Source organism: Stegastes partitus, unplaced genomic scaffold (genome assembly GCF_000690725.1).
Source record: "Stegastes partitus isolate 25-593 unplaced genomic scaffold, Stegastes_partitus-1.0.2 Scaffold2692, whole genome shotgun sequence".
In the NCBI taxonomy this organism is placed as follows: domain Eukaryota; kingdom Metazoa; phylum Chordata; class Actinopteri; family Pomacentridae; genus Stegastes; species Stegastes partitus.
In genome coordinates this window covers 4,603-21,280 of record NW_007580423.1, presented here as the reverse complement: position 1 = coordinate 21,280, position 16,678 = coordinate 4,603, and the positions used below count along the sequence as shown (strand labels likewise).

Sequence of the window (16,678 nt, the reverse complement as noted above, 5' to 3'; positions counted from 1 at the left end):
CCAGAGATATTCGACCCACTGAAGAAGCACTCGAGCAACTTAATTTTCTTGAAAACACGTTTGCGTCCTTACATGTAAGTCTGACATCATTTTGCTTTATGTGAATTTGGGAGCATCTTCCTCCTCTGTACTGCTTCCCCTCTGTGAATCAGCTGCTGAGTGAAGCAACCTCATTTTAGCTTTAATTTGTTTTTCCTCTTGGCACGCTGACCCGCATGAAAAGGTGCCAGCAGCTCCTCAGCCGCCTCGAGTAGCCTGTTGCGAGATCTCCATTGATAATCAAGTGGGCCTCGTCATTACGCTAAGAGATATTTTATGGCTCTCGCATTGTTAAAACAGCAAAGCGTCACAGATTAGTCATTACTCCATTTGTTAGGCTGTGTGTGGTGTCTGTTCGGCCCGAGGCCTCCGGCGAGAGGAGCAGCTAGTAGCCGCGGGACGGTTGACTGGACATCAATGGGCTCAGTGTTTGAGTCATCAGCGAAGCCTGAGATGTTTTGGGGATTCATCACTTTTGTTTTTGTTTATTCAAGTATCAGGTTAATCTGCCTTAGAAAAGTCTGCAAACGGCCTGACCTCTTCCCAAAAGCTACAATCCTCCCCCCGCCGCTGACAGCTCGGCGTGTCCATACGGCACAGGGAAAATCCAGCAATGTATACTTTGTGTGTTTGGGTGTGTTATCTATCTGAGCTCCCACACACACTCAAGGATCCCCTGCAAGATGAAAGGGAGCAGATTATGTATTGTGTGAAGTTTTAGCGCTCTTCTCTGCTGACTCTGTTCTATCACATTCAATCAATGAAAGTTTTCTTGCCGTGTTTTGCTTTTTGCAGGGAATCACCTTCGAAGAGTTCAGGTCCTTCTTCCAGTTCCTCAACAACCTGGAGGATTTTGCCATCGCCATGCAAATGTACAACTTTGCAAACCGCTCCATCGGTCAAGGTAAAGTCTCGCTGTCTGGAGTCACATGCGATTTGCACAACAATTAGCCAGGAGTTGATGCATCGTTTAGTTTTGGTTACAGTCTGGTTTCTTTCTTGTGATTCTGGAGGAGAAACACAATATTTCCAGAGTGTTCTTACTGTTTGCACAGAACCGAGGTGCACGCATACTGCTGTGGATGAATAAAAACATGGAACGTGGAAAATGTCATTTCAGCTCCAATAGATTTGTACGTTCTTGTGAAAAATGACTTCAGACACATGCACACAAAGTTGTGATCTGGTGAGCGTCTAGAGTGGAAAATATTGTGCTTTCTTCCTCACTAAATTTATCTGACAGCTTTATTTACTTTTAAGATGAAGATTTTACACAGTGGATAATGTATCACGCTTTTAAAATACAACACATTGTTAAAAAGTAAATCAGTTCCCATCATTTTTGGCTTCTTGCAAAGAGCAGCGGGGTCACATTTCAGACGTCTATGAGTTGTTAACAGCTCCACCAAATAGGGATTTTCCCTCTTTAAACTCCTCACCTGGTCATGTTTTAATAAATGATCCAATGTCTCAACAAAAATCAAAGATTAAAGAAGAAAGTCCAAAAACTTGATGGACAGGTTTGTGGATCAAAATTTTAAATTCTTCCATTAATCATGTTGGGAGCCCTCGGATTTATCTGCTGTCCCTGGATATTAAACTGGATATAAGTCAAGCAAATCTGCAGCAGCTACGACAGTAACATGCTGCCAACACACTGATGCTTCACTGTTATTATCTATATATATACTGATATGTATGTCAACGAGGCCAAACCAGTACTTTTAGTGTAATATCTTGACTTTATTTTGTCTTATTTTGTCTTATGACTTTATCTTAGGTAGGATTTTTCTTGCAGGACCTCAATAAAATGCAATTAAATCACTTTACTTTGCTGTTTAGCTCATTTCACTTAAGTAATAGTAATAATAATACACATTATTTCTATAGAACCTTTTAAAACAGGAGTTACAAAGTGCTTCACAAAGCGTTAAAATACACAAAACATTAGATAAAACTGTAAAAAGCATCTCCACACTTCCTCCACCACTTCATAAGCATAAATTTACTCTAATCTACTAAATTAAATGTTCATTATACTTGCAAATTCTTCATAGTCTTCCATTAAAAGCTATAAAAAATGTCCAGAAGTCTGATGTGCACACCTGAACTTTACACCCACGTGTGACTGCAGCAGCTTCCTCTCCTGCAGGCAGGTTTTCCTCAAGGTGTTGGATAAATGCCTGCAGGGATTTACTCTCATTCAGCCCCAGGAGCATTAGTGAGATGCTGGGTGACGACGCCTGGCTCGTAGTCAAAGCTGTCGGTTAACCTGAAGGTGCTGGATGAGGACGAGGCCAAAGACTGAGAAGTACCGAAACCACAGTGTAGAAATACAGCAGAAGTCATGTGTTGTGCTTGAGTTAAAGCACACGTGTGTTAGAATCAAATTACACCTAAAGTACTCATGCAGAGTCATATGTAATACTGGATTATAGTTATTGATACATGCACGTGTTTATCACTTTAAACTGTTAAATGTGACTTTATAAGGTTTATCTGCTGGATAGTTTGTGAATCTCCCCTCAGGGATCAAAACAGTTTGTCATAATCTATATTATTGCATCACAGTTTGTTTGTTGATTATATTTTGTATTATTAACCAACATCTGCAAAGTTATGACAAACATGTGGTGGAGTAGAAAGTACAGCACTTCAGTACATGTGCTTCGAAACTTTATTGTCATTAGAATAGAGTGCAAGAAATTTGGAATTAAAATTGTGCAAAACAAAAAGTCTACAAAAAGAACATCCTTTAACAGTCTGTAAGAGAAATTCTCAGAATAGTTCAGCTTCTAGTTTATTTTCCACAACTGCAGTCAAGCGCAAAGTTTCACTGTTTTATAAAATCAGAAACAAAGTGGGCTGTTGTTTAGGCCTTTTAATCATCTGCTACCATCTTAGATTTAGTTTGTTGTTTTATGTGTGATGCATCACTTGCTGTGTTGTCTAATATCACATGACTAATACTGAAGGTCAGGATGCCTTCGCTTTAACAGACTGATGAAGCCAGCAGTGTTCCATGTCCCACGTCTGAGAAAAGGGCTTTACTGTGTCTCTCAGTTTCAGCTGAAACAGTTCTGTATCCTCCCTGCATCGCTGCATTTGTCTTGTTTTAGTTCCTGTTTTCAGGAAGGTTTAGAAGTTTAGAATCCAGTGGTCTTAAAAAGCTGTTGAATGTACAGGAGGAAGGTTTGTCACTGCTGAAGAAACTGCTCTTCACAGCAGAACAATGTCTTAATCTTAAAGATATCCATGAATTAAGTGACGTTCACCAGTCAGCTGCTATAAAAAGAGCTTTTGTGAATTCATCTTATCCCTTTAAATGTCAAAGTATTAATGTTAGTATCAGGAACAAGCACATAATAATCCAGCACGTCCTTTTAGGTGCTGATTTATTGTTCACTCTCCATCTGATCACCTGTTTCTCTTCCCTCTCAGATGAATTCACTCGAGCCGTCTACGTGGCCACGGGCATCAAGCTGACTCGTCACCTGGTCAACACCGTCTTCAGGATCTTCGACGAGGATCACGACGGCAAACTCAGCCACAAGGAGTTCATCGGCGTCATGAAGGACCGGCTGCACCGCGGCGAAGGGGTGAGGGCTCTGCTAAACGCCATTTATTTTATTTTATGGCTCTGAAGGTGACAGAAAAGATGCACCGGACTCCTCCTCCCTCGTCAGCCTCAGAGGGAGAAGCCGGCGTCGGATGTGAAAGACATCAGCGTTGTAAATCAGTCTGTCAGCTGCCGTTTGATGTGCAGCCTGTCAGCGAGGAAGATGGACTCACGGAGGACAAACAGGCGAATGTGGGCTGATGCTGAGCTCAGAAACACGTGTTTAGTCTCAAAACAGTACTTTCACACAATCTGGCCTACTTAAGCAGCTATTAGCAACAAAACACCATGTGTCCTGTTTAATTACTGACTTTGAGTGAGGACTAATTATGTGTCTTTTTTCTTTTCGGCAGCAGTATACTTAAATAACTCCATATCATCATGTCTAAATTACACTCCTGTCACTGACACGCAGCTCCCGCGATGTGAGAGTTGTGTGACGTTATACTGCCATCTAGCGGGACGCCGGGAACTTCTGGGGAAATAAAATGTCTTTCTCCAACATGTTCACAGGGCATGAGAGTGGAGGAGAAGTTCATCTCCTTCAAGTCCTGCATGAAGAAGGAGCTTTCAGGCAAATAGGTAAAAGTCTTTGTTGGCATTTTCTGATTAACAGGATGAGGATAAAAACACACAATTGTCAAACGTGAAGCTTAAAAGTCCAAGAATGTTTTTTTTTTTTAACTGCTTCTGTGACAGAGTAGCTTAGACGCACCGCAGCATTTGAGATGAGCGTTGAGGCCCACACACTCTCCTCGCCTCAAGCATTAAGTTTCACTGTAATATTAACGCCTGAACAACTGCCACCAGATACCAGCTTAGGTCTGCATACATGAGCAGCGAGCAGCGCCGTCTAAAGCTGTATAAATGTTTCAAAGGAAATGCACCTCTCAGGAGGGAGCTTATTAATCTCCCCTGATGAGAAAGGACTCGAGTCTTTTTGCAAGCAGTGCTGCAATTTAAGAAAAAAAAAAAAGCGTCTATCTGAGAAATCTGTTTTTGTTTTTGGGCATTTTTGTGCTTTTATTGAATCAAATATAGGGACAGAGCATCGGTGCACATGTGGTGTACAAACTAACAACTTGGCGACACCCACAAAATATAAATATATATATAAAAAGATAGAATAACCTCAATTTAGCATCATTATTGTGAGATTTTTAGAATATTGAATGTACAGTGATGAGGTAATATTTAATTTTGGTTTGCTTTGATATGATTGTAACCTTCCAGGGGGAGGATGGGTGCTCTTGTATTTTTCTTTTGGATAAAGATAAGCCCACAGCCAGCAGCCTGTTAGCGTAGCTTAGCATTAAGACTGTAAACAGGAGGGAAAAGCCAAATGGGCTCCATCCAAATGCCACTAAATTAACCTCCCAGCGTCTCTAAAGCTCATTAGGTAATGTGTTATGGTGTATAAACACAAAGGCTGTGGTTTAATTGTGTGTTATGTGCATCATGTGAGGGTTATTATGTCATGATCAGAGGCCATGAGAAAGGACTGAAATGTACAATGAAGGCCAATAATTAGTTCATTTATTTCAACAAAAAAGCCCCACAACACTTCAAATGTGCCTCAGAGTTAGAAGGTTCTTGGTTCGACTGCTGGATCTTTCTGTTTGCTGACCTCTAACGCTCCACTCCAGTCGGAAGTAGAGTCAAGTCAAAAACTTCAGGCGCTGCTTCAACCTGCACAACTCTGCAGTAAAACAATGACGAGATCTGTAATATTACAACTAACTTATAACCTTTAGATTACAAGGTGCTGTAGATTTGTAGGACAGCTACAACCGACTTTTTACCGTCGACTCAAATACAGCCAATAATGATGGTATGAACATTTTCAGTGTACAGCAGGTTGTTCACTAATCACAGTTGGGCACAAGCGACCGTAACTGCCGATTTCAGCAATCACACTGCAATCTCTCCAAGAATTGCACTTTCTAGCTACATGGCGGCTGCCTCACAGCAAGAAGGTTCTGGTTCAAACTTTGTTGGCTTTTCATTGTTTGCCCTCTGTAAGCTGGTAACCTGTCCAAGATGTGCCCTGCTGCTCGCCCTTTGTCAGCTGGGATAGACTCCAGCATCTGCAGGATAGAGGGAGTGGAGCTGATGGAGAGATATGAACAAAAAAACATGGAATCAACACAAGATAACCCCCAAAATACCAGATGTGGGAGTCAATATAATCAGTAGTGATGTGATGTTAGTTCTGTCAAATGGCACAAAACAAACAAAAATGCACGACAGACGAAAGCTTTACTCGGACTGAGGAAGGGATTTATCGAAGGAGAAGCATCAAACCACTTGTTCTGATGGTGAGATCCGACCACCTAATGCAGTGTAGAAGTGCAGCACATAGACAGAGAAGCGGACCACCACAATGATCATTTTCCCTCTTTGGTTTAATCTTAAGCTAAGCTAACCAGCTGCTGCCTGTAGCTTCATATTTACTCTGCAAACACGAGTCTGTGTGATCTCATCAGACTCCACAAGGAAGTGAATCAACTCATTTCTCAAGATGTCAGAGTTTTCAGCCGCACTGTTGCCATTTTCAGCCTTCCTACGAATCTATTTTAAGGCGATACTCCCCGTTATGTTTTAAATGAAAGAAAATAATTGAAGCATTTGTGAGAGCGTCTTCTTTTTATGCTAAATATCTACAGCTTTGGCCACTGCAGGGGACCCAGACTTTTTTCTGCGTACTTGCAGAACTGCTGCTGCGCTGTGGTTTTTGTTTCTCGGTATTCTAATTTTTCAGTGTCTAATTACAGCCACAGAATGCACAAGAAATGTGAAACTGTGCGAAGCTCAAATGCAGGAAAGACACAGATTGTTCATCCAAGTTTCCTCCACTTTAGCTTCACACAATGGATCCTGAGTGTGATCTTTGACAGCTTGACTGATCAGCTCAGTGATCAAAACCAGCTTTGTTCAGTTACAGCTTTTAGTCAAGGTGAAGGCCGATATCTCTCCTTTGAAGAAGTTATTCATGCATTCATTACCCGTCAACTAGACTATTGTGATTCCTCGAATGTGGCCAGAGAGCAGCTATCTGGTACGAAATGCTGCTGCTGCTTGTGTTCTAACAGGAAAAAGAAAACGTGATCACATAAAACGGGTGCTGGCCTCCCTCCTGTGGCTTCCTGTCGTTTCCAGGATGGATTTTTAAGATTTTATTGCTTGTTGTTATGGTTTTAAATGGGCTTTATTTATCTTGCTTCATCATAGCTCAGTTCGAGCATTGAGGTTGAACAAACAGATAGACTCTGCAAGAGTTTAGCTTTTAATGGGAGACTTTAGAAACCTTTAAATTGCTCATTCTAGAAGAGCTCAACACTCCTCAACTTCATCTTTTAAGTTTTCGTTCTTGTTTGATTGTCTTCTATTCAGATTTTGTCTTTTAGTCCCTGTGTGTGATTGTGTTTCGGTGTTTCATGGCACTTTGGTTGAACTACTCTTGCTTTTAAACGTGCTTTATGAATGAATTTGACTTTGAGTTTGACTTTGTCTCCCACCAGGTGAACGCTCCGGCTCCGGTGCACGTCTCGCCGGCTTGGACGAGCTGCGTCTCCTCTGCGCTCTCCGTCGGGACGAAGGGTTCATGCATGCTGCAGCATCTTTTTAACATAAACAGGAAGTGGCACAAACAGGATGTGGTCAAGCTAATGGAAATCTGTTACACAAGTGGTCGAACACACACAAATGACCCAAAATGAACCGAGAACATCCACTTCAGTCAGTGTTACAGTCCTCTAAATTGCACTTATTAGTTTATCTAAATGCTTTTTATTGCTGTTATTTATTTATCTATAAGCCTATTGCTTGCTTCGTTGCTTGCATGCTTCGTCCTTTTATCGGTTCTGCAGCCTCCTGCACACGTCGACTCAGGACCTCCTCCTCCCCCTCCTCCTATTTCCTCCCAAAGCGCTGCAGCTAAAATCCTCCAGGATCCTCCAGAGCCGGCAGGCCTGAACACACTCGCTCGGTCTCTGGCTTTTTCACTGTTTAACTACAGGCAGCTAACAGTGTTAATCATTTCTTGGCTCAGAGTGAAGAGAAGCGCCGCTACGCCACTGCAGGGATGACCTCCATATGAATAAATATGCAAAATATCGAAGCCATATGTCTGTTTGACTCTTGGGGCGCTCGGCTTAAATTATCATTGGTTTTAGCAGGAGCAGAACTTTAAGATGACCTTTATCGAATAGAAGAGCTTGTACTTTTGAATAACAGTTGTTGTAATGTTTGCTTTGGGTGCACTGAATGCTTCAGGCGTGCTTTAATATTAACCAGGCTCATGTGTTTCTATTTCAGACTCTCTTCTGTTTAACTCTTGGATTAGTTAGTCTACCTCGTTTCTTTTAAACCAGGCCTCGACTGTTACTGTCAGAGCGCAGATGCATTTCTAATGACATGGTGCAATAAATACAAGAACAAATATTTGGATCCTCTGTGTTTTTTGTCCTCTTTCTCTCACACAAAACTAATGCATGCCAGTGATTTCTTGCCTTGCTGCAGCTGTGATCACCGTTTTCACGTGTGTCGGCTAATAAACCAACCCTGCTCTCACCGTCCTCTCAGCAAACCTTCTTCTCTTTGCGACTAAAGTGGACCGAAGGCAGGACCACAGTAGAATAAATTAGCTGTTTTAATCTCAACCTGAAGGCAAATCATTAACAGTATTAATCATCAGGAACCTGAGACTGTGTGGGCGTTCAAGACTCCAATCAGGGACTTTTTAAAAAAAAAAAATCTTTAAATGATTTATTCAGCAGGGTAATAATTTGCAGTCTCACACTCTAATCCTGCACTTAGTGAAGTAACATGACGGGGGTCCTTCAAGGTTTCTGTACCAGACCTGTGAAATGTAAAGAGAAGGTGTGTTTCATTGTTCGGCCACTCTTTAACTCTCTAAAGGAGTTTGTTGGCGTTTTCTGCTCCTGTCACATTTGTTACTCATTGTAGGCTCAAAAATGGGTTCTGTTCAGTTGTAATGCCAGAAATCCTAAAAAAAAAAAAAAAGAGAGAAGCCATGTCGATTTTTAATTATTTCACACAATTTAAATTTTAAAAAATGGATTAACATGTACAATATTTTTCCGAGTGCCTCTGTGCGTTGCCAACACTGTACAAAAAAAAACAGCGTCTCTACATATTATTGATATTTTAGTATCTGTCATGTCGCACATCAAATCTAGAAAGTCATTTCACCGTGCTGAATGTATCTTCCAACAACTTTCTCCTCTGTATACCGTTTTTGAGCCATGCTGCATTTATTTTTATCAGTCAAGTATGTTTTATTTTCTTCTCAGTCTCTCTAAAACTGTGGCAGCGAGGAGACGAGTACGGATCAGGATTAAACACTTCCTGCAGTTCAGCCGAGAAGTCTCTTCATTTTTGTCATGTGATTGTTGGCTTGTTGCTTCTCAGTTGTGCTTGTGACAAATTTTTAAACGAAATATTTGGAATTTTGATTAAATATCACAATTTCTTACATTTAATTATTTCTGCCAACAGAGCGACTTCCTGTCACAGATGATTAGACGACTGAAAAGTTGAAAATCTGATGATTCCCTCTGTTTTTACAGTTTCTTGCTCTGGTATATTTTTAAATGATAACGTTCCTTTTGACCTGCCATTGGGCTAAGAGAGAGATATGTTACTTTTTACTCCACCTGTTTGTGAATAAGATTAGATGGAGCTTTATTGATCTCTTTGGTTGGGTACCTCAGGGAAATTGTTGAAGCTTAGTTCCCTGACCGGGAATTGAACCCGGGCCGTGGCGGTGAGAGCGCCGAATCCTAACCACTAGACCACCAGGGAATAAATCTTATAAATTATCTGCTTAAGGTTAAGAGGAATCTTGTTTTTTGAAACGATCCATCAGTACCTTGTAATATTCTCGACTCCAGCTGATGGTGCACTCGAATTATGTAACTTAACACAATCTGGGAATTGTAATATTTACATTTCTTACAGTAGTAGTAGTTGTCGTATAGTAGTTGAGTAAAAGACAAAAAAAAGCAACGCCCAAGCTGAACATCATATCTGTGCATCGATAAAGCTTTTCCCCACATGTAGTTTCTCCCACTATGTCCCATCTCAGGTCCATTTTAATGAAAAATGTTCCTTTACATTTGAAGAAAAAGTCAAGATCACATAAAAACAAACAGTGCAGCCTCTGAAAAGGAGTACTTAGGCATACTTTAGCAATTCAGAGTTTCAATTGCACAACTTTTGGGGCCTTACAAGAACTACATTGAGATAATTTTCTAAGCAAAAGAATCTCTTTTCAGTTTTATGGTTGAAGCTCAAAAAACTCTGCATCTTTTGTTTTCCCCTTCGTGTTGTGAATGCCTGAGTTTCAAACTCAATGCGTGGAGTTTGTGACTCTTTCTTTTAGAACCTTGAAGTCTCAATCTCAGTCTGAAATAACGCTGATGACATAATCACAGCCATTTTGTCAGACTTTAAAAACCTCCAGAGCTCCAGAGCCACGTGAGATATTATACAACTGTGTTCGCAGGCTGAGTGGCTCCATTCATGTGGCAGTAAAGCGATCCGTAAAGTCACCAGAGGAATTTAAATCATGTTTCCCACTTGTGAGGCAACACTGAAGAGCTCAGGTCGTCTCTCTGGCGTCTCTGCGTCCTCCTCGCAGTGAGATTAATTTGTTTCCATTAGGACAGGAGTTATAGCTCCCCAGAGGTAGCACAGATACAGGAAGTCTTTTTATCTTCTCATCAACTGTTGGCTTTATTTAAAAAAAGGAAAACAGATCTGGCTTGTGGTTGCAGGGCTGAGATAAAGTGTTATCTTTCTGGTTTCTTTGGTGGTTTTAGTGACCATGACAACAATGATGCTGGACATAACCTGTGCATTTGACATGTTTCTTTACATGCATATTCATTCCATATCATCGTGTGGACACAGTGGATACTGTGTTGTCAACCAGCATCTAAGCTGTTGTAGTTTTTAGTGCTCGTCTGTGCTTCCTCTGAGATGTGCATATTGTGCTGCATATTGTCAGCGTGTTGTCACCCTCCCACAGTAACTGGCAACAGAAGGTAAATCATACATCCAATCTTTCTCACATTCAAACAGAAAAATTAGAGCAGCTCCTCAATCACTAATCAGGGATTAGTCAGTGGAATATGGTGGAAACTGGCACAGAATATAAAGTACAGCGAGGCAGGTGGGCTCGGTACAATGCAATTTACTGCAGGACTGCAAAAAGATATGCTGCAGGTGAAGAAGCAGGTGGATCTTGCACACCTACATGTGCAGGGAAATGATAGAACACAGAGGTGCATGGAGGCAGGTGAGGGATAAGACATGTTAATATGCACAGACCCAGTGGGCATGACTCATAATTCACACCTGACAAACTCATCAGTGGAACTTAATCATGCACACACATACTCTTGAGCCACAACTTAAGAGTTGCAATTTACAGCAAGACTGCAAAATATTTTGCAAGTGCAGAAGCAGGCGGCTCTTGCAAACCTCCACTGGAAGGAAGTGATAAAACACAGAGGTACGCTGAAGCAGGTGAGGGACAAGACAGTTGTAAGAAATGTTAAAACACACAGAACCAGTGGGAACAACACTATTATGCAAGACTGTGGGGTCAGTTGCACTGATCAGTTGGTCAGGTGTAAATTATGTGTCATGCCAGGTGTTTGTTGTGTGTTTAACACCTCTTACAACTGTCTTGTCCTTCACTTGCCTCTATGTACCGCTATCATTTCCTTTCAGTGCAAGTGGAGGTTTGCACGATCCACCTGCTTCTGCACCTGCAGCATCTTTTGCAGCCTTGTTGTAAATTGCATTGTACCAACTCCTAAATTGTATTGTCTAATTAAACTAGACTGTGGGGTCATAGAGCCACTGATCAGTTTGTCAGGTTTGAACTCCGTGTCGTGCCCGGTGTCTTTTTGTGCGATTTAACACTTCTTACAGCTGCCCTATCCCTTGCCTACCTTCATGTTTTATCATTTCCTTCTAGTGCAAGTGGAGGTTTGCAAGATCTACCTGCTTCTGCACCTGGAACTTATTTTTGCAGTCCTCAGATAACCTGCATTGTACAAACTTCTAAGTTGCAGCTCAAGTGCGTGTGTGTGTGACAAAGCAGGAGTTAGTTTCACTGATCAGTTTGTCAGTTGGGAATTATGAGTCCTGCCCACTGTTTGTTTTTGTTTTTTTGTGCATTTTAACATTTCTTCCATCTGTCTTGTCCTCACATGCACCTCTATGTACCCGTATGTTATATAACTTCCATCCAGGTTTGTAAGATCCCTTTGCTTCTGCACCTGCAACATATTTTGCAGCTCTGCATTAAAATGCATTGTAAGAACTCTTAAGTTGTGCCTTAAGAATGCGTGCCTGTGTGTGTCCATGTGTGTGTCTGTCTGTGTGTGTGTGCGTGTATCTGAACTTATTGAACCCATCTTCTGCGCGCGCTGGAAAATGTGCCAGGCTTGCAGCATCCCTCGGACGTCATGGCAACCTGTGGGGAGGCAGCGGGGAGGAGGGGCGGCGCTGACTGTGAGAGCTGAGTGCGTGCGTGCGTGCGTGCGTGTGTGCATGTGCGTGTGCTGTCTGATATTTGGTTGTAGTCTGTACTAGTGGCTGAGCAGGACGATCAGAGTGCAGCAGCGGCAGCAGCAGCAGCAGCAGCAGCAGCAGAAGGCGGCGGTGGCACCATCAGAGGCGGGAGGGAGGCTGGTAGGATGTTGCGTCTGAGCTGCCGATTTAGGCTGATCAGAGCCGGAGCTACGATGCAGTGACAGTCTACACGAAGACACACACAGACACACACACACACGCACACACAGAGGGAGAGGAGCAGCACACGAATGCGCACGGGAAATGATCCGCTCCTAGACTATGGCACCGTCGGGCTCGCGTAGTATCAAGCGGGGCTGTCAGAGAGTTTTGTACTGGATCCCGGTCCTGTTCATCGCCCTCATAGTGGCTTGGTCATACTACGCCTATGTTCTGCAGCTTTGCATAGGTAAGAATCCTCTGTCTGGGTACTACGAGCATGAGGTGTGCGCGTATCTGTGTGTGTGCGCGCGTGTGTGTGTGTGTGGAGCAGAGAGAGAGAAAGGAGGAAATGCCTCCTGACTGTTTTTGTGATGTGAGGAGGAAAAGCATTTCAGCAGTTTGGGGATTTTTTCTTCTATTTGGGATGCAGAGGACTGGCTTGTTGTTTATGCAGTGTGTGAATGGTCACATGACAAAAACACTCCATGCATTTGTCAGCATATTGTCACAGAGAAGTGTGTGGTTTATTTATTTTTTTGCATGAAAAACTGCAGACGGAAATAGAAGCACTGCTCAGCCTGCTTTTATCATGAAGTGCATTTTCATGCATTACCACAGGATGTAAGAATGGGGGATTAGACCACCTGATTCCACCACCACCACTCCATCAGCACTGTCTTAAAGTCTTACTCTAATACCTTCAGGCTCTTGTAGTCGCCGAGCTTCATTTCCTGAATTTGCATCCTCCACCAAAAAAAACACCAGCGGCTTCGTCTTTTGGCAAGAAGTCTGGCCGTTGAATCAGGCCCGAATCCTTGTTTCGCCGGTGGATGGTTGCAGACAGCGAGCCTCCTCGGTGAACGGTGAGCACAGAGTTGACCTGGATAGTGAGTAATGGTTTCTAGGATGTCTCAGAGGAGTCTCAGCAGCCTACTCTTGTGCTCCATTTGGCAGCTTGTCAGACCACTAGGAAAGAAAATCTCCTCTGTCAAAAAACGAGGGGGGGATGAAATGGAGACGCTTTAATGAGAGCAAACAGAGGAAAACACAGGAAGAGGAAGGGGTTTGATGTCCTGGTCGTCTCCAAATGAGGCCAAACATGCAATCCGGCCTCATCTACACCTTTATGTTTATCTTTACAGCCGAGATGCTGCAGAGGAGGCTGGGTTCACTGGGTTCATCAGAGAGAGGCCTGTCCCTGGATGAACCTTTTCTAGAATTACAGGTCGCCGCTTGTCTGCTGCCCTCCACGAGATATTAAACCATCTTTGATTACTGCAGGAAAACAGAAAAGCAGAAAGCACTCTCAGCACTCAGGGTTTGTTTTTTTCCTTTTAAACGGTGTTGTTTTTGCATCCTTTGGAACAAGAGTGAAATTGTGACGGTCACATGGGACGGAGAGATGAAAACAGCAGCAGGACGGCAGCTGCTCAGGGGCAGCATGTGCTCTGCAGACAGACACTGAGTCGGTTGTGTGAACGTACCGTCAGCTGATACCTCTCGCTCGTCAGCTCAGTTAATCCCATTGTCTGGCTTACATAATTCACCCCAAGCAATCTGCGCTTGACCCACTTTCTTTTTTACATCTGTCTTTGAACAGTTGGTCCTCTTTTCAAGATTTTAAATATGTGGAATCAGGTGATGTTCTTGGAGTCAGAAATACCTCGTTGGGGCGAGAAACGTCTGCAAAGAGGGAAAAGAGAAACATTGATGGAGTGACTTTAATGCTCACCGACACTTTAATATACATCCTTGCACATGCCCTTAATCATACACACACACACACAGGCTGACAGACTCTGGAGCTTTTATGCTGGCAAGGCAGCATGCACACGATTTTTGGCTGCATGCCTTGATTCAGCTCCTTGGCTCACCTTTTCTCATGTATGTGTGTGTGTTTGTGTGTGTGTGTGTGTGTGTGTGTCTGCAGCTTTGCAGGCTAATTGCTGAAGATGGATGATGCTCAGCTAATCTCTGCTCAGATATTAGGACAAATATAAAACCAGTGTCAACTCTTCCAAAAGGTCCCCATGTGGCCTGTTTTTATTGTGTAAGTGCAGCTTTTTAGGTAAAATAAGATAATGTGAAATGAAAATGTAATAATCCTGAAGGGAAGAATTTTGCCAGATGTTTGCTTAGAAAACAAAATGCAATACATAAAAAAATGCAGCGCCTAGCAGAAAAGGGATAACATAAAAAGTACACACATTACTGAAAATAAACTAAATAGGCTTAAATAGGACTAGAATAGAAAAGTAAGAAGAGATACTGGCAAAGATACTCAGGTAAAAGAATCATATCCCATGTGCTAACAAAGCATTGAACTTGAAATTGGAATATTGCACCTGAAAAATGAAATACTGCACATGTAAATAAAAAAAATACACCTGGAATTGAAATATTACACATTATAATAAAATATTACACATTAAATTTAAATATTGCATCTAAAGGATGAAACACAAGTTGACATATTGCACCTAAAAAATCAAATATTGCACATGAAATCAAACATTTATACATGAAAATGGAACATTGCACATTAAATTGAAATAATGCACCTGATAAAATGGAGTGACATTCCACTGATATGTACCTAAAAGTGAAATATTGCACATGTAATTAAAACACTGCACAAATATTACACATTATAATGAAAAACCGCACATGAAATTGAAATGTTACACATTCAATTGAAGTATTAGACATTCAATTGAAGTACTGCAACTTAAAAAATGAAATAATGCACAATACATTGACATGTTGTACATGAAAGGGAAATATTGCACATGTAATTAAAAACACTGCACAAATATTACACGTTATGGAAATGTTACATACGATAATGAAACATTGAACATTCATTTGAAGTATTGCACCTGAAAAATGTAATATTGCACATTACACTGACACCAAAATAAAGTATTGCACGGGTTATCAAAAGAGTGCACGTAATAGTGAAACTGTTATTGCACAAAAGTAATTTCGCAAATGATGCTGATATTGTTGTGTGTGTTGGTGCTCATTAAGTGTGAGGGCGCTGATGTCGGCCTGCAGCTTCCCCCGTGTGGGAAATCACATACAAACAAAGCTGTTTCCTGTATCTGTGTTTTCCTGTATCTGTATTTTCTTGTATCTGTACTTTCCTGTATCTGTACTGCTGCAACAGGTGAGCTTCCCCACTGGTGGTGAGGATAAAGTGCAGTCTAATCTAATTTAAACCATGCAGGATGTTCGTGTCAATGCACAGGAACGTTTCTTTACATGAGAGGTGCAATGAATCAAACTATTCAACAGGGAGCGTGTTGCGTATGGATTCTGTGGCCGCTGTGGTGCTGGACACCGGGATGAACTACTTACAGAGTCAGCGTTTCTCAGTTTTGCTAATTTGGACTCGCTGACTGTCAGTCAAACACACTCGGCGGGGGTTCGTCCCCGGGTGAAGGATTTAAGAAGAAAAATAACACTTTCATTCTCTTCTTGTTAACCTACATATTCGTGTCCCGCAGCGTCTGACTGTGTCTTTTAATTTTTCATTTTTTTTTTTCCCAGAGTCCATTGAAGACACAGGAGAGAAGGGTAAGTGTTTTAGAATGCTGTTTAACATCAAGAGGAATCATAAGTGTGTTCAGCTGCTCGGCTGCGTCTGTCGGAGGAGGTTCAGCAGCTTTCAGTCTGTGCAGAGGCAGCCCCCATCAAAACACTGTGATCTGCTTGTATCAGCTGGAAGTGTGTCAGAAGATTTTGTCTTTAACTCAGCTCTGTGTGCAGAAGCAGACTTTTACTCACGGAGCGTAGAGATGAGTCGAAACAGAACAAAATGTGACAGCTATCTTTCATTTTGAACCTTTTCTTTACAGATGCTGATTAGTCCAGATTGAAACATGAACACAACTGATTTTGTAGTGACGTTCATACTCCCCAGAGGATGGATCTTATTGGCTTTAGTGGCTTTTACTCTGCAGTCTCCAGCAGGTCAAACGCCACATCCAGTTCTTTGATTTATCACCAAATAATTGCAAACCTTACTGTCTTTCTCATCAGTCTCAGCTGTGTTTAGTCCTAATTAGCACATTTCAACATGCTAACACTGGCGGTGGACTGATGTTGGTCTGTCAGTGCTGACTGTGAGAGAACAGAAAATACACAACAATTTAATAATAACAACAAATCAGACACAAAATTGCTGAACTTAAATCTGCATTGTCTTTGTTTCCTGAGTTAGATCTACACTCTAAAAATGTGTCA

At 41.9% G+C, this 16,678-nt stretch overlaps 2 protein-coding genes and 1 non-coding gene across 3 annotated transcripts in view; 2 read left to right on the top strand and 1 right to left on the bottom strand.

The window, feature by feature from the left end:
- Positions 1-834: 834 nt before the first annotated feature.
- On the top strand, positions 835-8,101 carry LOC103375595 (calcium uptake protein 3, mitochondrial-like; the record flags this gene model as incomplete). The annotated part of the gene is made up of 4 exons (XM_008305906.1): positions 835-943; positions 3,481-3,638; positions 4,172-4,240; positions 7,180-8,101. Coding segments are annotated over 3 exons (336 nt in total), but the record flags the coding sequence as incomplete, so codon positions are not given.
- Positions 8,102-9,412: 1,311 nt separating this feature from the next.
- Positions 9,413-9,484, bottom strand: trnae-cuc (transfer RNA glutamic acid (anticodon CUC)). Its single transcript has one exon. It is a non-coding gene; the product is annotated as a tRNA-Glu (tRNA).
- Positions 9,485-12,294: 2,810 nt separating this feature from the next.
- LOC103375593 (palmitoyltransferase ZDHHC2-like) overlaps positions 12,295-16,678 on the top strand; it is a 7,881-nt gene continuing 3,497 nt past the window's right edge. Inside the window, exons 1-2 of the mRNA XM_008305905.1 lie at positions 12,295-12,677; positions 15,983-16,009. Of these exons, the coding sequence (XP_008304127.1) occupies positions 12,551-12,677; positions 15,983-16,009 (154 nt within the window). The 5' untranslated portion in view covers positions 12,295-12,550. The remainder of the gene's footprint in view (positions 12,678-15,982; positions 16,010-16,678) is intronic.